The following is a 20403-nucleotide window of genomic DNA, read 5'->3' as shown; positions in this document are numbered from 1 at the left end:
AGCTTGAAGATCGTAATTGAAATTTCACTAGTGGAAAAAATAACTAAGAACTATTCATACCAAAATAAAGTATGCCAAAAAGTATAAGGCATTTCTTGATTTATTGAAATTTACAATTATAATAAGCAAGCCAGATATTTGCTTCAAATATAAGTAATCAAAGCTACTGAGAAGTCAAGATGTATTTCATCGCAAGTCTTTTGTTGATAGTTCCTATTGCCTTAGCCTCAGCCCCAGTGACTAGTTCACCACCGGTTTTGGTCTGGGGCGTCGAAACGTAAGTTTAAACAATTAAAAACATAAGCTATTTGCCATAAAGGCGCCTTCTTACAGCCCTAAAGCCACCAGTATTTTTCAACCTGTAACAACGTCGCAGTTTCAAAAGATCATACGAAATCTGCAGAAGAATAATATGATAATTATTTACTTGGCCTCGGAGGTAGTTTTTAACTCACTAATTTGACAGCATTCTTATAGATTAAATATCCTTTTAATAAAGCTTGCTGCAAAGGATATAAACTGCGACTTGTGCTTTCCGTATCTCACCAAGATCCAGCCGATGAACTACTACAGCCAGGTGGAGGAGCCTCTAAATGCCGTGGAACGGGTGGCTGAAAAGACAGGAGAGCTTATCTGGCACATTCCCAAGATCACAGAAATGGGCAGCTTGGAGGCGGAAATGGAGCTGCCATGCCAAAAAGGAGAGATACACGCGTTCAGCTTTAACGATCGTAATTTGCTTGCTCACGGTATATATACTATATAGCATAAGAATGAAGTGTTTTAATAGCTTTGATTTATTATTTATTTATTTATTATATATGTACATATATACATATACATATACTGATTTCAGCAAATTATTAAGACTTGTGAAGCTATTAAAAATTTTACTACTTGACCGCTGTATTTATACAATTAAATTGATTATTTCAGACGCTGCAATGGCGGTGGCAACCTATCAGTTCAGCGACTGCCCGGTGGTGCATGTGTACACCGCTTACACGGAGGAGGACAAAGCGCTCCAGCGTCGCAAATCCCAGAAGACCCAACACATGTCCATCAAGAATAAAGGCGATGGACAGCCGAGCAACTCTGATACCGCGGCGGAACTACAGCCGCATCAGATCAGCCACAGCCAGGCTGATAACATGACTGTGCTGCGTAACGAAATGATCGTACTCACCTTTCGCAACATAATCGTGGCCATCAAGGAGCAGCCCTCCGTGCTGTCACCCTTCAATCGAACGGAGGTGGTGCTCGTCCAGGGAGGGGAGGCACTGCAGGTGGGCCTGCTCAACAGCCATGACATCTACGGCGGCATTGTGCTGGTGCTCCATACAGAACTCAGTCCGCTAATCGTGGAGCTGATGCCATCGCAGGGCAATTGGTACCTAACGCGCATGATCTTCATGAACAACACCTACTATCCACGCGAACTCTACTTCTTCGGCTTTGAGTTCAGCCTGTGCTGCACGGACATCACTGTCTATAACTCGGATGGGTCGCGTTTCAGTTTCTTTGACTTTCATCTGGATATCCTGTGGCAAGGTATGTAGCAAGGGCGATTCTGGGAAAATGACTTATTTCAGTAAATGATAAGACATCTGCTATTTCCTTTTCGTTGCATACGTTTCGGCGACCTTTGCAGATTTACAATGTTTCCCACTTATCTTGATCAATTGCATTTTCTTGCAGACAAGGACAATGGCTTGGACTTGGAATACGAGGTGAAGCCCTGCTGGAACTGTTCCATACTCATGACACCGACCATGGCGCAGACCATCTTCGTGGTGCTGATCATCGCGGCGATACTGTGGATGGGCCTGGCCATTCTACTCTCGATTGGCCAGAATCAATTGCTGCAGAACGCCAACGATCCTGACCTGCACATCAAGACGGACACCTAGGCGCACAACTAGCAACTGTGGTGACGACCCTCGGCCACGCTCTTTGATGCACATGCGGCACACAGTAGTAGTCGTCTACACATTCTGCTAATTCACTTGCTTACAATTCTAATCGCATGGGGGGCAGCGGCTGGCGACGAGCCCAGGGGTTTAGAGATCGTAATAATAATGTCATTGTCGCGTTCCTCTATTGTCTGTTTTGTATTGTCATACCGCCTGATATCGCCTGAACTCTCCACTGAGCCACCACTCTGCACGAAGAAAACAAAGCGCTGCGATATGCCATGTAGGTAGGTTTATTCCGAGATACTCTCTGATACATGTCCAAAAATTTCTTTTGCACGTGGGCCGGCGGCGAGAGTAGCGATTGTCCCGCTCCGCCTTTTTTTTATGGCCTGATAAAGCTTTATCAGGCTTCGATTGGCACCGAGCGGACACGGTACGCAGTGCCTGGGAATTTCAAGTTCCATTTCTCAGTTTAACTCGCGCCTCGCTTCAGAACGGATCGGATCGGAACGGATTGGCCAACACTCGTCTTTGTCCACTCAACTGGCCGCTGCATCGGGAGCGGTTCCTGCAAAAGGAAAGGAACTCGAGCGGCAATTTAATTAATCGCATAAGTGCCGATTAGATTGTACGCTGTACGAGTGGTGACCACTATTTGGCAATTGATAATATGCGCACCATATAGGCAGCAGCACTTCACTCGCGTCTGGAAACGTACGTACACCTGCCTGGTAATCGAATTGTTGGCGGCACTAGTAGTTCGACATTGGGGTAGCTCACCATGCGGAAGGAACCTCGGCTCTGTGGATGCACTCGATGGATTTCAGGGTCAATTTACAAGTATCTAAAGGAAGGAGGTTAATGGGTATTTCTCAGATTGGCCTAAAACAAGTTCAGAGATTTACAAATAGCATGTATATATTTAGATTTTAATCAGGAAGAAGATTTTTTAAGTGCTTCATATTACACCTGCTGATGCAATTCATTAAGATTTATGTCCTTTTTTGGATGCACATGAATAGTTTTCATAAGCTATGAAAAATCATGACCAACTTACAACTTGGATGCCCATAACCGTTTACTCAAGTGATTGATTACACTTCAGTATTTCAAATCAAAATTTTCGATAAGCCCTATGCACCAGACACGTTTGTTGCTGAAAACAAATAATATAGCCATGAAATAGACTGAGTCACAAAAAGAGAGCCTTTTAATTCAGTGCGTTGATAAGCAACGAATTACATACAATTCTCACACATCAGTTGGTTGTAGCCCATCGATTTGAGTTCATTAAACTGATTTCAGCTACCTGTAAATACGTAAAAAAAACGTAAATATTTCGTAATTATGATTGATTGCCAAATTACGACAAATAGCGATAATGGGAACTACAGAGTTTGCAGGTCCTTTTCGCCTTAGCCATCTTTAACTTTATAAAAAGTTAGTGATACTTGTGATTTGGCAAATGATGGGATCAAATTAGAGGAGGTGGTGGTCATCGTTATGCGGTAAATATAGCTGTTTATGAAAGCTACCCCGACCATATAGATATCGTATATTTGGTATATTTGGCTAAGGAACTCCGGTTTATCTAATCGCCTCGGCCTAGACCCAATGTGATCTTGAGTAGGCGCCATTATCGACACTTAATCAGTACCACGAATTTTATGCCCTAAACGATATTTGATGATTTCTCGATCCGGAGAGTCATGATTACCGGGGTGATTTGCAATCGAAACGGAGTGTGATGAAATTGAATCTCCGCTTAGGAACCCTTTTCCAGGTAGCCCTAATGCATTCTGATTTACGAGAGCCCATTGTCCCTTGCAGATTGTTTGCTATCACCACTCACTCCACTGGCTATCAGGAAGAGCCGAGTCCGCAATCTTATCGCCCACAATCGATGGTGAATCGGTGGTGATTCCCACAGACTAGACAGTAGCATCCCGCAGTCGGTGGCGGTACGGAATCCGAAGATGGCGGAAGTGAAGCGTCGGGGCTCGAATCCCCCGCCAGGTCACTACTTGTGCGGCATGGCCAACTGGCATCCGGCCTGGCTGCAGAAGTACGCCACCACCAAGATGTTCATGGGCGTTTACGGGCTGCTCGGCACCATCCAGGCGATGTCCTATATGTACTTCATCGTCACCCTAACCACGCTGGAGAAGCGCTTCAAGATTCCCAGCCAAACAACAGGTAATATTGGAAATCTATAAGATATTATATTTCAAGGCCCTGTAACAAATGAAACACAAAAGTTTTATTAGAATATCTTAATTGGAAGTGATCTTATCGTTGCCCAATATTTTATTTTTATAGGTATAATTCTGAGCGGCAATGAAATCTCGCAGATCATGCTCTCGCTAATCCTCTCCTACATCGGTGGTCAGCGGAATCGTCCACGTTGGATTGCCTGGGGCATTGTCTTCTGCGGCCTGTCCTGCTACATACTCGTCCTGCCTCATTTCATCTACGGAGCTGGTCACGAGGTGCTGCAGTTCACCAAGGAGTACCAGGATAGTCTATTGAATGGGACTACTGGCTCGGATCACTCCTTTCAGGTGGGTTATCGGCGCCATAATCAAGTACTATCTCTATTTGGGATTCTATTTATGTAGAATATCAGCTCAGTGAAGACCGAGCGACTCTGTGGAGTGGGCAAAACCGAGGAGGACTGTGACGATCTCTTCTCCTATGTGCCACTGGTGCTCATCTTCCTCTCGCAGTTCGTGCTGGGCGTGGGCAACACAATGTACTACTCCCTGGGACAGACCTACCTCGACGACAACACCAAGAAGACGAACACTCCACTCATGCTGGCGGTGGCCATGGCACTCAGGATGATTGGACCAGTCGTGGGATTCTTTTTCGGTTTCATATCGCTTAACACCTTCATCGATCCAACCAAAACGCCGTTGATCGACAGCAAGGACCCTCGCTGGCTGGGCGCCTGGTGGCTCGGCTGGGTGATCCTGGGCACCCTCATGTGCCTCTTCTCTGGTCTGATCGGACTGTTTCCCAAGCAATTGCCCAAAGCCAACGCGCCAAGGGTCAACTCCCACTTGCCGTTGGCACTGCGCCAGACGAAGGAGGAGCTCAAGCGGGAGGAGAACCTCTCGCTGAGCAGCCGCTTCTCCTCCAACGCCGCTCTGGATACCATTGGAGCAGCGGCGGGTGCCAATGCAGATCTGCCCAAGCTGAAGGACTTTCCACGTGCCCTCATGAGACTGCTGCGCAACAAGCTGCTGATCTTCAACATCCTCTCGGCGGTCTTTTATATCCTGGGTGCTTCCGGCTTCATGACCTTCCTCACCAAGTACATGGAGGTGCAGTTCCACAAGGATGCGCAGAGCGCCACAATTGTAAATTACCACTCGAATTCAATGGCATAATTGTGATTATTATTAATAATATTTGTTTAAGATTGTTGGACCCATATCCATCATGGGCATGGTCGTGGGTCTGATTGGCTCCGGTATGGTGCTTTCCAAAAAGAAACCCAGCGTCAGCAAGGTGCTCATGTGGAACGTGATCGTTGGTGGGATCTCCATCTTGGGACAGATCTCATACGCTTTCCTCTACTGCCCGAATACATTTACCATGACGCAAGCGGGACAGTAAGTATAAGTGGAACTAGCGAATCCTTTCATATGATTTATTACCCTAATCTTACTAAAACTACAGGCTTAACCTGACGAGCAACTGCAACAAGAACTGCTCCTGCGAGGGCATCAGTTACACACCCGTCTGCCACGAGCCAACGGACACGACCTTCTTCTCGGCCTGTCATGCGGGTTGCCGTGGATACAATGCCACCTCCAAGTTGTACGAGGACTGCAGTTGTGTGGTTAATGATGCAGCGCCAAAAAGTGCGGCACAGCGTCTGCTGAATCTATTGCAGCCCACTCCGGAACCCGAACTGGATACCACCACGTACTTTGATGAGTATCTGAGCGGAGTGCCATTGCTGGACGACAACGGTGACTTCGATGATCAGCTGGTGTCCAGGAAAAGGAGATCCACCACCGATTCGGTGATCCGACCGGGCATTTGTACCAAGAACTGCAACTGGAGTTTCTGGGCCTTTTCCATTACCTCGATGATCGTTAGCTGGTTCGGTTCGTCCGGTCGCGTGGGTAACGTACTGGTCAATTATCGAGCCGTGGCCCACGAGGACAAGTCCTTCGCCCAGGGACTGGCGCTGATGATGATAAGTCTCCTGGCCCTCATACCGGGACCCATCATGTTCGGCCGCCTCATCGACTCCACGTGCCTGGTGTGGACAAAGACCTGCAATGGCAATGGCAACTGCCAGTTGTATGACCAGACCCGCTTCCGTTACTCCCTCAACTTTTTATCCTGCAGTAAGTTCACAATTGGTTATATAATAATATAATCTTAACCTTCGTGCTAACTTCCAGTGCTCACCTTTATGGGACTCCTCTTTGATTACCTCGTTTGGTACTACGGACGCAACCTGGACATTTATGGCGACAAGGAGGCCAAGGAGGAGGAGCGTGCCAACAGGAAAGACCAGCCCATTACTCCGCTCCTGGCCAAGAAATCCGAACAGGAGTAATACCAAAAAAAAAAAGGCAACCCATCCGTGATACTCAATTATAAGGAGTAGATTCATATAAAACCCGCCAGATTCGAGTATTTCATAACAATAATTCAAAGCACATTCCTAGAGTAAGTTTTTGGAATCAAGATAGAGAAAGATTGGGCAAAGCCTGTACTCCCATGCCATATGTACAAATCTTCCGATTTTCGATAGGAATTTAGCTATTGAACTCGCAATGTCTTCTTTCAGTGTACAATTGTTAATTACTTTTACTTTGTGCTAAGATCAATTAAATATATCATGCTTAGTTTAACAAAAAAAAAAAAATTAAAAGAATTTATGTGTACGTATGTATATAAAAAATGTTTCAAATAAAAATATATGTTTATTAAAATATTATGGGCAGTCTAAATCATAAATATCACTTTATATATTTATATTTTATATATATTCATTTTGCCCAAATATTCGATTGCAATCCAAAGAACCAGAATATAATTTGTTAGGTTTCATTTTTTTTTTTTGAAATTTTCTCTTCACTTTTATTGATAAAAAATGTTCAAATTTATGCAGATCGTTTGTTTTTCATTCCATACGTATATGTATAATAATAATACACTTTAATTTCGATTTTTGTATAAATATTCATTCCCGTTTGTCTATATAATTTCTATTATTACGATCGCTCTTATTCCTCAGTGGCGTAGTTTTCGACTTCCGTTCCGATTCCGCGTGTGATTTGTTGGTTCAGTGAGTGTCTGTGTTGGGTGTGTCTGTGTGAAACATTTTGAATGAGTTTCCGCGTTGTCAACAATTATATCGCACTTAGTATTATTACAATAATAATTAATTAATTATCAATCGAGTTCGATTCGTAGGAGGCTGCGAGAAGCGTTAAAAGCTGGCTTAAGTCCTTCATTTACTAGGTCCGCAATGTAAGTATTAATAAGTTAATTAAATTAACTTAGACTTCCGGGGACTGCTCAACGTGCTTAATTGATATTATTTTATTTACTTGCGTCTGTGTTACGGCAACAACATTCAATTTAACAAAGACTGAATTTTCGACAATGGCAGAGGGGAAGACAGATTTTGAAAAATGGTTTTGTGAATGGTTTTGAAACCGCCTTGGTCCGGGATTTGAATGAGTGAATAACGTAAATAAACAATAGAGGGTTAAACTTAAATAAAAACCTTTGATAGTTTGTGTTTTTGTTTCTGCTCGGTAGCAAAAGGCATTTTATTTTTTCATATATGGGATTTCGTGATCAACTCGCACGAATTCTTCAATTAACTAAATTATACAAAATCAAATGTGTTTTAATTGGCAAAATCAAATAGTTTTAAATGATTAACAATTAAATGTTTCCGTAGAGTTGAATTTTCTCCGTTCTGCTTTTACAGACTTTACTCCATGTTCTTTAAGCTTAAACTTAACTTAAAGCATATAGATTATATCATTTAAAAAGAAGAGCAGAAATATCTTAATGCATTTCGCGGGGTATTTAACAAATTTGCAATTTAAAGGCGCATACAGGAAGCTGGATGGGGAAAGGAGTCTCGGGATCGTACTTTTGCTTACATATACAAAAATTGGGTAGCTTGCAGCTTTAGTTTTAGTATTTTAAAGAAATTCACGTTTTGCGCGCGATTTAGGCATGCACGTGTAGGCTATTTAATGCTTACAGTTTATACAAAGTAGTAAACCAAAAGAAAACGACGACGCGACAAGTGCTCAATATCCTTGCGAGAGGGGCTCAACAAACAAAATCGTTCCAAGTAACTTTTAGTGCCTAATCAGTTATCAATGCAGCTCCTCTTCAACTCATTCTCTCTCTCTTTGCATATATACGTGTGAGTGGTTTGTTTTGTATACATATATAAATAGTTCATCTTGTTTCGCATTCCTCCGATTTTGCTGCTTAGTTTTACATAATATAGTTTATAATTCGTATATAATGCATTTCTGTTTCTATCTCCGAACTCGTCCTTGTTGTAAATTAACTTTTCGCCTGCCTACATTGCCGTTCCGTTCCATTCCGTTCCGTGTCGATCTGGATTCTATAATCAATTGCTATTGCTGGTTGAAAGTAATGTGAGTGAGAGCTCGAGCGTAGCTTAGTACTGTTTTTGTGAATTTGTCAAATGTGAAGAAAGCGTGGCGTGGCGTTGCTGTTGTTGTGGCTGTGGCTGTGTTCTCTCGTCGGGCTTGCAATGCTATCTCAAAAATCGCAATGAAAGGCGGGCGCTCGAATTCAGCTAGGCTCAATTTATTCGACCACCTTCAGCACCTTGCCAATGGCAATGGTTTTGTCTGAAAGAAAGGAATACGGATTAGGCGGGGCTCCCGTTTGAGAGTAATCAAGCGACTTACTTTCATCTCTGAGCGTAAAACGGCCCATTTGAGGGAATAGCTTAAACTGTTCAAGGCAAATCATTCCGGAGCACTCGATTCGCATAATTGCAACCTGATCCTGCTTAACGAACCGTGGACGTGTTTTTGATTTGTCACCAGACTTTTTGTCGACCAAACAGATGAGGGCCTATTGAAAAATAATACATATTTAGTATATGGCTAAAGTATGGGAATTATAGATCTAAAACTCACCTTAACTGTGACTTCTTCGGCTGCACAGTGTATGTGCATGACAGCCGAATAACCCGCACAGATAATTGATTTGTGTTCTAAAATTACGACCTGAGCATCAAAGATTTTTCCCGTCTTGATGGGATTGGCTGCATCGCAGAGAACAAATCCGGGCGAGACATCCTCCTCCTCAATACCCTAAAAAAAATTTAAAAATCAATTAAAATAAGCCAAGGAAATAACAAAGGAAATATGTACTCACTTTCAGCTTGATCTTGACGTTCTCGCCGGGACCAACAGAAGTGACTTCGAAGTCGTCGGAGAACAACTGATCCACCGCCACTTGCGTCTGTGTGAAACGTAATATTAGTTTCATATATCCAGCTTATTACAAAGTGTATAAACTTACCCTATTTGGCATCACTAACAGGTTCTGACCCTTGCGCGCTGTTCCGGACTCAACCTTGCCCATCACCACGGTGCCCATATCCTTGTACTTGTCCACAATTGGCATGATGAAAGGCCCGTCAGACTTGCGGTTGAGCGAGGGCAGCTCGTCAATGAACGGAATGAAGGCGGGTCCCCGGTACCAGGGGCAGAGCGTCTCCGGGATTTGGTCTTTCAGCCCGTATCCGCTGAGGCCCGAGCAAGGCATAAAGGTAAGGTCCTTGGCCGGGTTGAAGCCCAGCTTCTTGAGGTATGGTAGTATCTTGTCTTTGCATTCGTTGTAGCGCGTCTGATCCCAATTGACCGTTGGATCATCCATTTTGTTGACCAGCACGACCAGATGCTTAACGCCGGCGGTCTTCGCCAACATGGCATGTTCTCGGGTCTGGCCGCCGCGATCGAATCCCGTTTCGAATTCACCCTTTCGCGCCGAGATGACCAGCACTGCGAGATCGGCCTGCGCCGCTCCACCGATCATGTTAGGCACGAAGCTCTTGTGACCGGGTGCGTCGAGGATGGTGAAATGCTTTCGGTCCGTTTCGAAGAAGGCTCGTCCCACCTCGACGGTCTTGCCCTTGTCGCGCTCCTCCTGGTTGGTGTCCAGCGCCCAGGACAAGTACCAACTCTCACGCGACTTCTCACGTGCCTCCCGCTCGTACTTCTCCAGTGTCCGCTTGTCCACCATGCCCGTGAGCGACATGATTTGTCCGCCAATTGTTGATTTGCCAGCATCTACCCAACGCAAAGTACGTATGTCAATAATCGATTTTGGTGGGACATATGTTTATAAGTAATAATAACGCACCAACATGGCCAATGAACACAACATTCACGTGCTCACGCTTGCTCCTATTTTCCTCCACCTTGACCACCTTCTTCTTGGACACCTTCGGCGTGGCCTCACCCTCCGTGAACTCAGCATCTTCCACCTCCTCATCCTCGGGCGTGATCACTGCATCGTCCACATCCCAGCTGTCAGCGGGATCGGTTTCTAAACAAAAAACACAAATATATGGTCATTAGTGAAGATCTAAGATCCATTTACAAGGCGGATCTACTGTGCTTGGTGGTGGAAATATTATGGCTAGCTGAGGAATATATAATTGTTTGTTGTTTATTTTCTATCTATTACTAAAATTGTTATCGCGCAAATATATAATTTATTTACATTAGACAATCTTGAAAACTAGTAATTTTAAAAATTGTTCAAAATAGTGTCGGTTTGTCCAGATCAATCCAGTTAAAAACCGAATAAAGCAATGGATTTTTTTGGGAATTGTCCACATCATCGTAATAGTTTAAAGAAACTTTAGTGGTGGGGGCACAATTCACTTTAACTTTCTCTATTTTACAATATGGAAACCTTTGTATTTTGAGCGACATTTATTGAATACAAACATGTCTCTTTTATGCACAAAAGTAAAAATGTGATGCAAATGTCATTCCTTTTATTTTGGCACATGAAACAACTGTGCAAATAGTTTCTTTTTAATTTAGGTCGGCTTTTTAGGAACTTATAGCACTTCAGATGATTCAGAAGTTGAGCTATCACTCCACTAATTATATACTTGGTTCACGGGCAATCGGTGTTAATTCAGTAACTACTACCACATGCATTCGCCGTGTTTGACCTGGCGGCCACATGCTAATTGGTAATCACTGACTCTAGCCACCCGGGCGAATGAGTCATGTGCGGGAATGGATTGGAGTGCTGTGCTGGTGACAACGTGCTTGGTTAATGGTGGTTGTCTAGACTTGTGTTCCCGAACCTTTGCCGTAAATGTCCAAGGATCATTTGACCGTCTGGAGATGGGCTGTAACGAAGATATCCCATCCCAACTGCACGATTACTAACTTTTTCTCCACTGCGAAAACGATGGCTTCTTGGAGTAAATGTAGCGAGATCCGGCGCCCTTACTCATGATTGCGATGCATACAGATCAATTCTAATCGGATTTCAGAACTAGCTGCGGATGTGGATATAGCCGGAGTAACGAGCTGATACGATCGCCCCAAAGTGTAAGAGCCAACAGCAAATGCTATTTTTTTTTCGGCGCTTTGGCAAGCGCGCCGCACAGCCAAATACCATGGAATCAAGTTCGAAGCGGTTTCAACCGCCGGCGAGCTGCACTAAGCGCTTCCATTCGGGCCAAGCAACTACAAAAGTCGCCACATTGGAGTCGCTGCGATAACGACGAGTGAGCCATTGCCATTCCCATGCCCATTCCATTCCAGTCCACAACGCCAGTCGAAGCTGGGCGCAGCGTAGGCTCCAATGAATGGCTGGCAAAAGAGTAAACGTGTCCAAAACACAAGAATTGGGGGGGCAAGCATTTGCGAGTGTGGGTGCGAAAGAAGGGGACAAGACAATGGCCAGATAAACGACACCACAAAGCGAAGCGGCAGTAAAATGGCAGAACGAACAGCTGCTCGTCAACGTCGCCGGGCGAATGGCAAGTAGGTGAGTGGCCACCAGAGATGCACCGTGATTGGGCACAGTTTAACAAGTGATAGTGATAAGTCGTTACATCGAGAAATCAACAAAGCTTAATAAGAAAGTGTTTTCTAATTAGGAAAAAATGTGAAAATAATAAAATTATGACCAAGTTTATAGAATTGAAAGATACACAAAGCTAGTATATTTTCCATTAACATATGGACGTGTAAGTTACTCATGGTTTAACTCTTAAAAATTCCAATTCTTGAAACTCAAAATACTGAACGACGATTCAGAATACTAGAATAAAGTTTTCTCAAATCCCAAATCCCAAGATCACAGCGAGGGAAGAATTGGTTGATGTTCATGTACATATGACTCAACAAGTATATGTGCACCTACATTTGTTTAAAGAAAAAATGTCAAAGTGCGTGATTAATTCCCAACCACTAGGTGGTTTCTAGAAAACAACTAGACCTGATTTGCGGTAATTTCACCATTTGGTGACACCCGCTTAGTGATTCTGGCCGTGATTGCTGGGCATCTCTGCGCTGAGCCACTGCTGGCGACACGACGACGAGAAAAGCGCCCAAAGAAAGGGCCCTGGCCAGACGAACTGTTTATGCGCGCAGGCCGAAAGTGATTAGCAATTTGTTTAGCGGCACAATAATGCCCGCAATTCGAATAGAAATCGAGCAACACATGCGACGCCGACGTTGGCAGTGCTGACGCAGATTGAGGTTATGTGCTTGGGCCAGCGATAATAACCTAAACGGAACCTGGTGAATGCAACCTATCTTAGGGGATTTCCATAGCCCTTTCCCCACTGGCGTGTCTCTGCCAACGGTCTTGCGACCAGCAGGTAGCAACAATAACACGCTTCTTTGTTGACGTCACAGAGGAAGCGAGTTCAATGGACGTGGGGCATGTGTATTTGGCAGGGGGTATTTAGGTAGCTAGCAGCTCTATTTACCATTGTTTGCGATTTTATCCGAGGGGTTGAGACCATCGATGGGCGTTGGAGCCGCCGCCGCTGCTCCTGCTGAAGGCGTGGTGGCTGGCGAACCCGGCGCTGGCGATGCGGAATTGGAGGATGATGTGGGCGGCTGTGCTGAGGGCGCTGCTGCCCCCGCCCCCTGGGCAGTTGGAGGCGGTGGAGCTGCTCCCGCTGTGGATCCCCCGCTGCCGACGGAATCGGGTGTGGTGGCTGGCGTGGCTGAACCGGAGGCGGGACCCGGATCCGCCGTCTCCTCGGCCGCAGCCGCTGCAACCACTACTGCCGCCGCCTCCTCAGCTACATTCACAACGCTGTTGTAACTGAAACTGGGCACAAATTCCACCGCGTTCACGTTCAGCGTGGAGAACTTTGTGCTGATCTCCGTGTTTTCCTGGGCGGCCATCGTTGCAGTGAGTCCGTAATCCTCCGCAGTGGTTTCCTCCGATGAAAATCTCTCTCTCTCGCTTTTTTCACGCGACGACACACTTTCGCCCTCCTTCTTCAAACTGCTTCAGCTGCTTCTTCTTGCTACTCCCGCACTCACACAGAACACACGCGGTCGTTCGGAATTCTTGGGATTGCCAATGGAAATGGAAATTGGGAATGGCAGAAGCAATGCCACCAACACACGCACGCCTCGTTGGTTGTTGGCCGGAGGGGTGGCTGTGGGGGGTTTAGGCCAGACTTTCGGCTCAATGTGGTCTACACTTTTGTTGTGACTCGGTGTTGTGTGTGTTGTTTGTGCTTTGCTAGCCTGGCCAACTCGGTTTGAAATCCCGTTACTTTTATCGACTATCTCCTGTTCGGGACAGTGGTGACCACCTGATGATCTGCAGGTATGATTCGACTACCTGAACACTAAATGCAGTGCTCGGAACTAGCAATCCTCTATTATTTTTACACGTTTTAAGCCACGCATCAAGTCAGGGTTGCCACTTGTATGCGGTGTTATCGTTGCATCGATAGGTGCTGGCTGGCACAGTGGGCTCTAATTGATTTGATGCAAAAATATCGAAATATTAGGTAAAAATATAAAATTCTTTTATCAAAGTACTACGATATTTGTAAAATATTTTTGCTAACATTTTTCATATTTTTAAAATTCTTCAACATTTTAAACATAAATAATTATATTTTTAATGTACTTTGTACTGAATAATGTAATTTTTTAAGGCTAAATAAAATGTACAACTTGTATATGTTTTATTTGAGACGTGTTGCACAAATACTAAAATATGGATATAATAAAACTTTAATAATTGTTTATTCCCTTTGGGTGAGTTTTTATAATTAGTAATTTAGTTATTATGTAAAATAGAAGTGTAACGCGAGTTTTGTAAATATTTATAAGTGTAGTGAGCCTTGGGTTTTTAATACATTTCTAAACTCATCATCAATGTTATCGAATTATAATCGACGTTGTTCCATCTCTAACGTCGTGCCAGACGCCATTTTAATAGTTGTGAAAAAATCGTCTGGAGTTCAGATCGTTCTTAGCATTCGCATTAGCATTTTAAGCGGTTAAACAAATATCCAAATAGACAATGAGCAACGGTGGTGGAGCCGGGGGACTGGGCGCAGCGCGTCCACCTCCACGAATCGATGGAATGGTCTCGCTTAAGGCAAGTAACTGCAAAGTAAAACGCGACTAAGTCGCCCACAAAATGGCGGCCGGCTGGCAACTTTGTGTGGTTAGATAACCTCTCCAAAGGCATGTAAATCAATCCGCGTGTACTAATGCCCACAGGTCGACAATCTCACATATCGCACCACGCCGGAGGATCTGCGTCGGGTCTTCGAGCGGTGCGGCGAGGTGGGAGACATCTACATACCCAGGGATCGCTACACACGCGAGAGCCGCGGATTCGCATTTGTTCGGTAAGCATTCACTTGGTCATCTCTTCCGGGAAAATTGTGAAAGTCTCGGGGTTTTTTTTTGTTAAATCGTTACTTTCACTTGCCGGCGGTGGATTTTAATTATCATGGGACCTAAAATGTAACCATGCATACTAGGAGTAAAATATATGTATTTCCCCAAAGTATACTGCGAAAATCATGCTATACAATCGCTCCTCATTTCCGCTTTCACTATCTACTTTATAATGTTTCACTGAAAACTAGCGCTAAATTAATCCGGTAATGCAAGCATATTACATAAGTCTCGGGGTATTCATTAAAATTCAATTTCAATATAGCTGATATAATAAGTACACCCCTTGTCCAAACTCACATATTCCTCTCATTCCATTAAGAACTTGCATTATTTGCTATCATCGATTGTGTATCAGTTGCTAATCTGTACACTTTCAGTAGCAAAATGGTGCCAGAACAAATGTGTTCACTTGCAACCGTTGCCTACTCAACTTTTACTAGCCAACGTACAGAGAATACTACATATAAATATTAAGTTCTAAAGAATAGCATATGGCTACGATACATAAAGTTGATGCAAGGTCACTTATTCCATATATTTGCTATCCCTTAATGTATCTACCTGCATTATTTGCCACCTCTTGAATGTGTATCAGCTTTCAGTCTGTACATTTTCCTTGGTAAAAGGATGCTAGATTGAATGTGTACACTTGCAACAGTTGCCTACCAAACCCCTGCTAGCCAACTTACCGTAAGCCCTACAACTTAATATAGATTTAAATGAAATGATGTGCAAAGTACACACGAATCTAATTAATCATGTGTTTAATGTTTCAGCTTCTACGACAAACGTGATGCCGAGGACGCACTGGAGGCCATGGATGGTCGCATGCTAGACGGCAGGGAGCTCCGCGTACAGATGGCCCGCTACGGACGCCCCTCTTCGCCTACTCGCAGTTCCAGTGGTCGTCGTGGAGGAGGAGGAGGCGGTGGTTCCGGCGGGCGTCGTCGGTCACGTTCTCGCTCCCCAATGCGCCGCCGTTCGCGCAGCCCGCGTCGCCGATCCTACTCTCGTTCCCGCTCGCCTGGTAGCCACTCGCCGGAGCGCCGATCCAAATTTTCACGCAGTCCAGTACGCGGCGACAGCCGCAACGGAATCGGAAGCGGATCTGCAGGACTGGCCCCAGCCGCGTCGCGTAGTCGTAGTCGCTCCTAGATATCGACGTCACGTTCCAACTAGTGGAAGTGCGAGGTGAGTTCATATCAAGTTCCGCTTCAGAAAAAGCTACATACCTTAGTTAAATAGGGACTCTTTTAACTAGTTTTTCTTTTAATTCCAGATGTGACTCGCTGACTAGGGCCGATGCCGTATCCTGTTCCGGATATGTGGCTCCATCTGTGTCATGCTGTACCCGAACAGCAGGTATACAAACCATTATACAATCTTACACTTAACACAACTATTTATAGCGAACTATTTTAAGTTTCGGCAGAGTAAATAAGTAGAGATCAGGCATGATTATGTTGCGAGTGAGATCCCCGCAAACTGGGCGATCCCTCGATGTCGGTTCTTGCACATAGGCTTTCATATACTAGAGCGTAGTAGAAATCCTTGAAAGAAATCAGAAACAAAACAAAATAAACTCAAATTAACACGGCTTCAATTGAATACCTAAATATCAAGTGACAGACAGGACAAGAGGAGAATGAGAGGTGATAGGACTGCTCTAGGACTCTGTTTGCGTTTGTGTTGCTCGTTTCCGTTCTTTGTACCTTTTAACGACAAACTTATTAACAAGCTTCTCCCACACGTTTATTATATATATGCAGGCGAATGGTGTGTGGCAGTTGTTGCGGTTCAGATAAGATTGTGGTTAAATCGCTCGCGATTGAGGATCAGCAGCAGCGCATCATCTAAGCTACAACTCCTTCCTCACGTAGGCGGACACCGCGTGGCTCCTGTTTGTTGCTGCTGCTGCTGCTGCAGATGCTGATGCTGCTGCTGTCGCATGATGCTGTTGCTGGTGCCGTTGATGCTGCAGTTGCAGTTGCCGTAGCCGTAGCAGCTTCCTGTTTCCTGTTAGACGCTGGCGCTGCCAAAGCTCCAGATTCACTCATAGTTTCCCGTTTCCCGTCACTTCTTCTCTCGCCTCGTCTCGTCTCGTCTCAACTCGCGATTTGTTGCTGGTTGGCGTTGTTGGTGTTTTCCTGTATCTTGGTGGGCGTCCCTTTTGAGTTTAGGCGAAAAGTCATCATTTGCAGCAGAGGTCACATTGACGATGCGATGGATGCTGGAGTCTGGAGAACGAGGTGTGGGATTCCTTAACGATCTGGTGCATTCGGTAAGTGAGAGAGCTAATCATTTTAATTTGCAGCCTAATTAAACGGTTCAATAAAGTTTTACTTGATTATACTTAACCATCTACATATGTTGTTAATGGCTTGGAATGGGTTTTTACATATATAGTACATATCATGGAATATATGAACCAAGTATATTGTAAGGAAAGATCTAGTATCATCGGGAAATGTAGGACTACCCAGAACATCCATCCATTATGTTTCGGTTTCTATTGACTCCCGAGAAACATGGTAGTCGGGGGTTATATTGACAAAATAGTTGCCGGGAAACCGAAGGCAAAATCACATATCCCCAAGTCCTTCTGACTACGATTCAGAAACCCTTTTACACTTTCATCTAAATTATATTGGTTGCTCCTGCAAAGATGATTCAGTACGATACTGTGCAGATCAAGAATGTATCATGGTAAGCTTTAGCTGTGCCCGACTTGGCTCAAGATGACAATTGTGTGTTCTCAGGCAGCCCGAACTGCATACGGAGGGCACCTATGTGTGCTCTTTTCCGGAGCCCCCGCTGCCGGAGGCCCATCTGAAACCGGGCACCTGGCATGGCCATCTGGAGCCGTATCAGCGGCTCTTCTATCATCAAACGATGAACTCGGTGCGCTCGAGCAAGCGGTACCGTGCGAATCCGAACATTCCGAAGGATACGCTGGACTTCTCGCTGCAGTCACGGTACGATCACACCCGTGAAGCATTTCCGGACAAGGTTGACTACGTGATGCAGCGGGAGACGTGCCGCGCCGTAAGTAGCTGGTCGGCTCCTGGGTCGGCCAAGGAAATTGGTTCCCAACTCAAATCATTTCGGGTGTTGCGCAACACGCGCTTCATTCGGCGCAAGCAGGAGGACGTATTGGGTCATCCACTTCGCATAGGTAAGATCACAAAATTGGTACAAATCTAAAGAGCTTGACGCATTTTAACTAACATCTAATCATATTGTTGCAGGCGGTTGTAAGGAAAAGATTCATCCGCACAGCGTGAAGCTCATTTGCAGCGGTGTCCACAACCAGCTGGTGAACAATGGATTCTCGCGCCAGACCTCCGACGGCAACTTCTTCCGCTATTAGTTCCACAAATCTGTTTGCTTTCCCAGAAAGAATACCATTTTGCGTTTTGGGTTTTACAAACATTATTGAAAATAAATTTGGGACACAGAAGCAGTCGTCACGCAGTCGCCTCCAGCTTGGGCTGCTTGGGCAGATGCTCCACATCTCCATCATGCTCATCCACTGTTTGTGGAGTGTCCTGTTGGTCATCCTCCGCCTGCTGCTCCGACGCTTTGTGACGCTGTTTCTTGTTCTGGTTACGATAGCTCTTGGGCAGTTTGTTGTCGCCAATCCTGAAATTGGATGGGAATTTAGTATGCGAAAGTGGGTGGCTCGATTACTTAGCTTACATGATAGTGGCTCTGGTTCCAGGACCCCAATGTGGAGTTGGATTCTCTTGGAAGCGCGATAATGCCGATTTGCGACTCTTCGGGTTCGCCTCCGGATGGAGCTCATCGAACTCGTAGACAGCAGTGCATTCTTTCGAAAGTATGGCCGCCAGTGGAGTCCCAGGAATCATCCTTTCGGGATTTACCGGATGTCGCTTGCTCCAGCTGCGCAGAATGTCCCATAGCACCGCTGGTGGAGCATTGGTTTTCAACGAATTCTTCGAGGCATGCGAGTATGAGACTCGATAGCCAGCGTGGAGAATAGCAGACCGGAACTTCAGCATGGGCACGATTTCCAGCTTGAGTACACAGCACAGTTTGTCCGGTGTGTAGTAAAGGGGAACATCCTGCAGCTCCTCTTGGACCATGGAAAGAACTCCAACGATTCGTCTCTGGGTTCCCAGCGATTGCAAGGTGGTCTCCTGCACCGCCGTTAACAGATCCTGCACGAACTCGGGGTTATGAATCGGAGCCGACCAGATGGGTCCACCCAGATGATGCCTGTGACCGCAATGCTCGCACTGCGAGTTCACCGCCGGACCAGTGGGAATTCCGAACTTCAGCTGCTGGGGATTACCCGCCGTGGGATTTGGCTTGGTTATGCCCAAGGGCTGCAGCGTAAAGGTCTCACATCCTGTGCATTGGTATATCCAAGACTGCTTGCTCATCGACAGCTTGCACTGCGCCTGGCCGACGTACACTCGCACAAATATCCGGATGTAGAAGTCCGCTGATATGCTCAGTAGTGGTTCGATGTACTTGCCGTACCTGTTCGCGTGGCTCTCGATGCAGTGCAGCAGAATGCGCAATGCCATCTCGTGACAGCACTTCATGCGCAGCGGAACCGATCCGTATTTCACATAGCAAGCTTCCGGAGCATTTCCGGCCAGCACGGCCATGTCGGTGGCTGTCACCAGCAGCAGGCCGCCGTCCACTAGGCACTGCATAGCGCCATCCAAAAAGCGATTAGGGCATCCGTACGGATCCAAGTCAACTGCATCAAAGCGCTTCTCGGGTTGCGTCGAAAGATACATGAGGGTCCTGCACGATTTATTGGAATGCCGCATTTTATACCGTGTGCTAATAGTTTAATTATAAACTTACATGGCATCCGAGTGACTGGGCTCGATCAGCTCCTCCACCTTGTTGTGCCGGATGTTTGTGTTGATCGAGGCAACTGCCTGACGGGAAAGATCGTTGGCCACAATCTGGCGTACCCCGGCGATTTCCTGCGCGTAACGGATGCTACGCAAACCGGTGGCTGCCAGTGCCTCCAGGATCCGCAGGCCATCCTCATAGCGAGTACCGGCCTCATAAACAGGTGGATCCTCGGGAACGGGAGTGGTCTTCTCATCCTCCTGTTCCTTGACCTTCCTCCGTTGCTTTTTGAGCGCCTTTTCGCTCCGCTCCTTGGTCAATCTCTGGCGATAAACATTCAGAGCTGCAATGCTCAGATCTCGATTGAATTCCTGGACGGGATTGTAGAACACATTGCCGCCGGACACGATCTCCGCATTACGTTCACGTATCACGTTTTCATTGGGATTTTCCGCAATAATCTGAAATGGTAATGGTTAACTTATATGGATTATTTAATGTGTTTTTCCTTAACAACCTGCGGCTTTTCCTCGTCCACTTCCATTTGGATGAGTTAAGAGAATACACGTGGGGCAGTGTTGAAAAACGTAAGCTACTAGCTATTAAGCCTTAAAACTAAACACAAGAAGCTATCTAAACATATACAAATTTGTTGTTGAATAAAATTGTTTCTTAATATTTATTTG

General features: G+C 45.4%; 6 protein-coding genes across 8 annotated transcripts; 4 read left to right on the top strand and 2 right to left on the bottom strand.

Annotated features, from left to right (window-relative positions):
* The first annotated feature begins 136 nt into the window (after positions 1-136).
* Positions 137-2094, top strand: LOC6617743. Its single transcript, XM_002042019.2, has 5 exons — positions 137-277; positions 334-439; positions 500-749; positions 937-1551; positions 1699-2094. Exons 1-5 carry the CDS (start codon positions 180-182, stop codon positions 1908-1910), a joined length of 1281 nt encoding a protein of 426 aa, XP_002042055.1. The 5' UTR covers positions 137-179; the 3' UTR covers positions 1911-2094.
* Positions 2095-2385: 291 nt separating this feature from the next.
* LOC6617742 (solute carrier organic anion transporter family member 74D) lies at positions 2386-6823 on the top strand. Its single transcript, XM_002042018.2, has 7 exons — positions 2386-2630; positions 3747-4112; positions 4236-4477; positions 4535-5278; positions 5340-5533; positions 5601-6280; positions 6338-6823. Exons 2-7 carry the CDS (start codon positions 3893-3895, stop codon positions 6493-6495), a joined length of 2238 nt encoding a protein of 745 aa, XP_002042054.1. The 5' UTR covers positions 2386-2630; positions 3747-3892; the 3' UTR covers positions 6496-6823.
* An 860-nt stretch (positions 6824-7683) lies between these two features.
* LOC6617741 (eukaryotic peptide chain release factor GTP-binding subunit ERF3A) lies at positions 7684-13877 on the bottom strand. 2 transcript variants are annotated; one of them, XM_032713890.1, is made up of 7 exons: positions 12925-13877; positions 10320-10505; positions 9477-10246; positions 9330-9416; positions 9089-9265; positions 8855-9023; positions 7684-8794 (listed from the first exon to the last, which is right to left on the bottom strand). In XM_032713890.1, exons 1-7 carry the CDS (start codon positions 13349-13351, stop codon positions 8751-8753), a joined length of 1860 nt encoding a protein of 619 aa, XP_032569781.1. In that variant the 5' UTR covers positions 13352-13877; the 3' UTR covers positions 7684-8750. The 2 variants fall into 2 exon arrangements, with proteins under 2 accessions (XP_032569781.1, XP_032569782.1); XM_032713891.1 differs by lacking the exon at positions 12925-13877 and adding an exon at positions 11370-11451 and having other exon boundaries at positions 8439-8794.
* Positions 13878-14382: 505 nt separating this feature from the next.
* Positions 14383-16802, top strand: LOC6617740 (serine/arginine-rich splicing factor 2). Of its 2 annotated transcripts, XR_004361194.1 has the most exons (5): positions 14383-14570; positions 14696-14826; positions 15658-16072; positions 16161-16243; positions 16651-16802. XR_004361194.1 is itself a non-coding variant. In XM_002042016.2 (4 exons), the coding sequence occupies exons 1-3, from the start codon at positions 14493-14495 to the stop codon at positions 16034-16036; spliced, it is 588 nt and encodes a 195-aa protein (XP_002042052.1). In that variant the 5' UTR covers positions 14383-14492; the 3' UTR covers positions 16037-16072; positions 16161-16489. The 2 variants fall into 2 exon arrangements, 1 of the variants encoding a protein (XP_002042052.1); XM_002042016.2 differs by lacking the exon at positions 16651-16802 and having other exon boundaries at positions 16161-16489.
* Positions 16803-17145: 343 nt separating this feature from the next.
* On the top strand, positions 17146-18495 carry LOC6617738 (protein C1orf194). Its single transcript, XM_002042014.2, has 3 exons — positions 17146-17587; positions 17641-18056; positions 18130-18495. Exons 1-3 carry the CDS (start codon positions 17547-17549, stop codon positions 18249-18251), a joined length of 579 nt encoding a protein of 192 aa, XP_002042050.1. The 5' UTR covers positions 17146-17546; the 3' UTR covers positions 18252-18495.
* On the bottom strand, positions 18289-20317 carry LOC6617737 (probable tRNA (guanine(26)-N(2))-dimethyltransferase). The gene is made up of 4 exons (XM_002042013.2): positions 20235-20317; positions 19724-20178; positions 18581-19660; positions 18289-18523 (listed from the first exon to the last, which is right to left on the bottom strand). Exons 1-4 carry the CDS (start codon positions 20259-20261, stop codon positions 18349-18351), a joined length of 1737 nt encoding a protein of 578 aa, XP_002042049.1. The 5' UTR covers positions 20262-20317; the 3' UTR covers positions 18289-18348.
* Between the last annotated feature and the right edge of the window lie 86 nt (positions 20318-20403).

The sequence above is a fragment of the Drosophila sechellia genome, chromosome 2L (assembly GCF_004382195.2).
Source record: "Drosophila sechellia strain sech25 chromosome 2L, ASM438219v1, whole genome shotgun sequence".
Classification (NCBI taxonomy): domain Eukaryota; kingdom Metazoa; phylum Arthropoda; class Insecta; order Diptera; family Drosophilidae; genus Drosophila; species Drosophila sechellia.
The sequence above is the reverse complement of the archived record's forward strand: the minus strand, read 5'-3'. Positions and strand labels throughout refer to the sequence as shown.